Genomic DNA, 3,500 nt, shown 5'->3' on the forward strand with positions numbered 1-3,500 from the left:
ATCAAAACATGGACCAAACGACCAAATGATGAGCAAATATCGTACAGTAGAAGGTAGAGTAGAGATTTTATAATGGAATGCCTTTCCTTTTTTTTTAAATTTCCGTTCTTTTATTTATTTTTAGACCATTCATCCTGTTTTAGTTACTTCAACCCATTCAACTACCAAATGAATTGCTAATTTATTCATGTATTTATTCATCCCTTTCTCAAGTGGCATATCTTTATTTTCTTCCATTTCGTCATTACATTATGTAAGTTTCCATTTTTGAATTAAATGAGAGTTCTCTCACCTGATAATGCTGAGGTTGTGGAAGCAACTTCTCAAGCTGCATTAGAAATTTTCTTACGTTAGTTGAAATAACTAGAATATGGGCTTGGTTAAGACTAGGCAATCGCTTACATCGTTCATCATAGATGAAAAATTAGAATGAAGGGAAGGTGGATTTCCCAATGTTAAAATCAACCCGCATCGCCGCTTTTCGAGTAGATTTTCGAGCCATAATTTGTACGACTTAGAGTATATAGGAACTTTGGGTTGATTTAATTAGGTCTCTGCTTTCTTACTCAGAATTATTAGTTTATATGTTCCGTACCATCAGAAGTGGCAAATGACAGACCGATCCCTCCTGCAGCAGTATCCGTAAACAGGCAGCCACACACCCTTCCAAGTGTGCTTCGCATGATGTATCACTTACCATACAGCACTGTAGTGTGCTGCACAATATTGCCGCCAACAACAAATGAATGAGAAATCAAGTGTGCTACCCTTCTGGATGCAAGTCATATTAGATGAAAGCCAGTAAACACCGTTCTCACCTTAACCGGTATTATTCTCTGCCTAGTTCATTTAACGGCATTGACACTCATTTCTAGTTCTCTGTCATATTCACCCAAGTTTCAAAAAAAGTCACACTGGAGATTTGATGACGCTTTAATGTAACAAAAGTGCAACATGAGGAGCATCCAAACTGCAATTTGCAACTTGTCCCCCTTAACTACCAAGCCATGCTTTTTTGCCTCCTTCTATCAGCAAAACATTTCACGTTTGTCTACTGTACTGAATAGTGGCTTGATATGGGAATGGGGCTACAAATGCAGTCGCATCCTTCACTCGGTAATGACGAGATAGACATGGGGCGTGAGAGGGGGAGAGCAGGAGCGCTGAAGATTGCGAAGGCTGAACAGCGGAGGAGAGAATGATGCAGAGAGGAGGGTGAAGAAGAGGTCCAGGGTGGAACGAAGTGCAGGTGTGGGTGCAGAGAGACAATACCACTGGAGAGTTCAGCACGATAGGTGGACAGAGCTAAAAAGAGCATACTGATAAAAATATGAGCAGGGTGGGGATAAATGGGTGTAATTATACACTACCAGAAAATTGAGGATGGAAGCAGGAGAGACAGGTAAAAAAGGTAACTAGAAGTGAGAGGCATCGAAAAAAGACAAAATCGCAGAGAATCAAGGGAGACGTGGGTTGCGATTGGATGCGCTGAGTGGCGGTAGCATTGTACGGAGAGAGCAAGTGTGAGCTACCTGTGGCAGTAGCTTGGGTGACTGCACGTAACTATCGGTTCTCGGCTCTCTGGGCTAAGATCATGTGTAGTATCTGTTCTTTGCAGTGTAATTTCTGCAACGGTCCCCAATTTAGGACCAATGAAACGACCTGTATTTTCCAGCCAGGACGGGGTGTTGTGAGCTTGCTCAATCTTGTCCACGGGATGGCCTCGTATTGCATTACCTCGAGGATAGGCCCACTAATGCATGCCATGGCAGAGAAGGAGAGCAGCGGAGAGAGGGCAGGCATCACATTTCGTGGCTGGGTATATACGCGTTTGTGTACACAAATATGTACTTAATGTGCATTTTGGTAATTTTCAAGGAACACTATCGGGGGTATATATGTTTACTTTGACAGTTATTAGGGTGGCATTCGCTCATGGAAGCTACATTGGAAAACAGAAGGAAATCACAAAATTGCATTTATTTAGTGGTGTTTTAGGAGCACCTTTGTAGGCGCAGAAGGGTGGTCAATCATTGCTTGTGTAGGGAAGATTGTAATGGTCGAAGTTGCTTAGTAGACGTTTTAGTCTTAGGAGCGGATTAAAGTTGCCGACTTAAATGCTATATTATGAAGCAGGCACAAAAGCGTTGCTTCAATTCTTTGGCATATAGTGATCTTTACAAATGGACTAAGCGATTGAATACGCCTAGTTCATTTGACAGTATCTTGCCAAGTATGCTGGGTATTGTGACACATTTTAATCTGCTGTCAGGTAAGACCAATCTCTAAAATGTTTGTCTACATTTGGCTAATTGTTTTAATGCACCTACTGGTGGAAACAAGAAGCAAGGGTAGCAATTGATCCCGAAATCCAAAGCATTTTGAATGTCATAGTGCTTTTGCATCCGTCAAAATATTGTTACAATATTCGCGCTATCTGCGGCTCCTGAAAACGAAAGGAAGCAGGAAATCTTTCTAAAAATAAGTCAGGGCTACAATTTTTAGTTGCTATATTATTGCAAGTGAGGGGGATTAGGGCGGCGTACAACTGTGGCAGAAGTCATGCTAAGGGCCATAGTACCAAATTAATTACTTTGAAGTGGTAGTAGACACCTGCTAAGAAAAATGGAATAAACATCATGAAAAACAAGTCGAAGGGGATTTCGTCCTTCGGGTAAAGTGCATCGATACAAGGGTAAAGTAGATCAGATTAGTTCAAAGGAACGTACACACGGACTCCCGTGGATGCATATATGTGGTCGGAAGACACGGCTACCTAAATAAGTCTGCCTAGGCCCAAGTCGAATTCAGAGTCCTAATCTGATGTCGAGTCTGAGTATGAGTCTGAATCCGGGTGTGGGCCAATGAGCGTCTGGTTGATCTGTTGTGACCTTTAGCCTTCTAATGTTTATCGGTACACTAGCAGATGTTTGCCTCTATTCCATGCTAGCCAATGAAGAGGAAGAAAGTGGTGCGGTCAGCAGGATCCCGATTCATTATATTAACTTGAGCAGAAAAACAATAGTCATTTTTATAGTAAGCTAAGACTTTTAAATCATATTTGACCGCTCAACGTCAGGGAATTAGCTACCTCTTTTTTATTTCACTTCCACTGACCTCCAGTCCTTATTACGCAGCTGAAGCAGCCATTTTAGCGGCATGTTGTTGCAAACCAAAAGTTAGCATTTATTTACCAACGGATTCTCCATCAGAAGCGGCTGCAGATTCACTTTTAAATTTGGCAAACAAGTCCTGCATAACTTAGCATAGCAGAGGGATACTAAGCTTACCGAACATTAGAGGATCACATAGGATCGCGATTCCGAGTAAAATGTATTGTTAACGGGCAGAGGGGTCAGTCGACTAACTAAGGATGTAGTTCAGGGCAGACATTACTGCCGACACGGGCCATCAACGATTTCAAGGGCACTCTCAGCTTCGCGCCACATTCATCCAAGCAAAAAACGAGTTAAGCAGGTCCAGTCACGAAATGGGAAAAC

General features: G+C 42.1%; 1 protein-coding gene across 1 annotated transcript in view; it reads left to right on the top strand. All coding sequences in view use genetic code 11, as the record gives it.

Annotated features, from left to right (window-relative positions):
- The window catches only part of EGR_10962 (hypothetical protein), a gene marked incomplete at both ends in the record, with an annotated part of 9,586 nt that extends 6,321 nt beyond the window's left edge, over positions 1-3,265 (top strand). The window contains 3 exons of the mRNA XM_024500211.1: positions 144-253; positions 2,172-2,272; positions 3,042-3,265. Coding sequence (XP_024345376.1) covers positions 144-253; positions 2,172-2,272; positions 3,042-3,265 — 435 coding nt within the window. The remainder of the gene's footprint in view (positions 1-143; positions 254-2,171; positions 2,273-3,041) is intronic.
- Positions 3,266-3,500: the final 235 nt, after the last annotated feature.

The sequence above is a fragment of the Echinococcus granulosus genome (genome assembly GCF_000524195.1).
Source record: "Echinococcus granulosus chromosome Unknown EG_S00313, whole genome shotgun sequence".
Lineage (NCBI taxonomy): Eukaryota > Metazoa > Platyhelminthes > Cestoda > Cyclophyllidea > Taeniidae > Echinococcus > Echinococcus granulosus.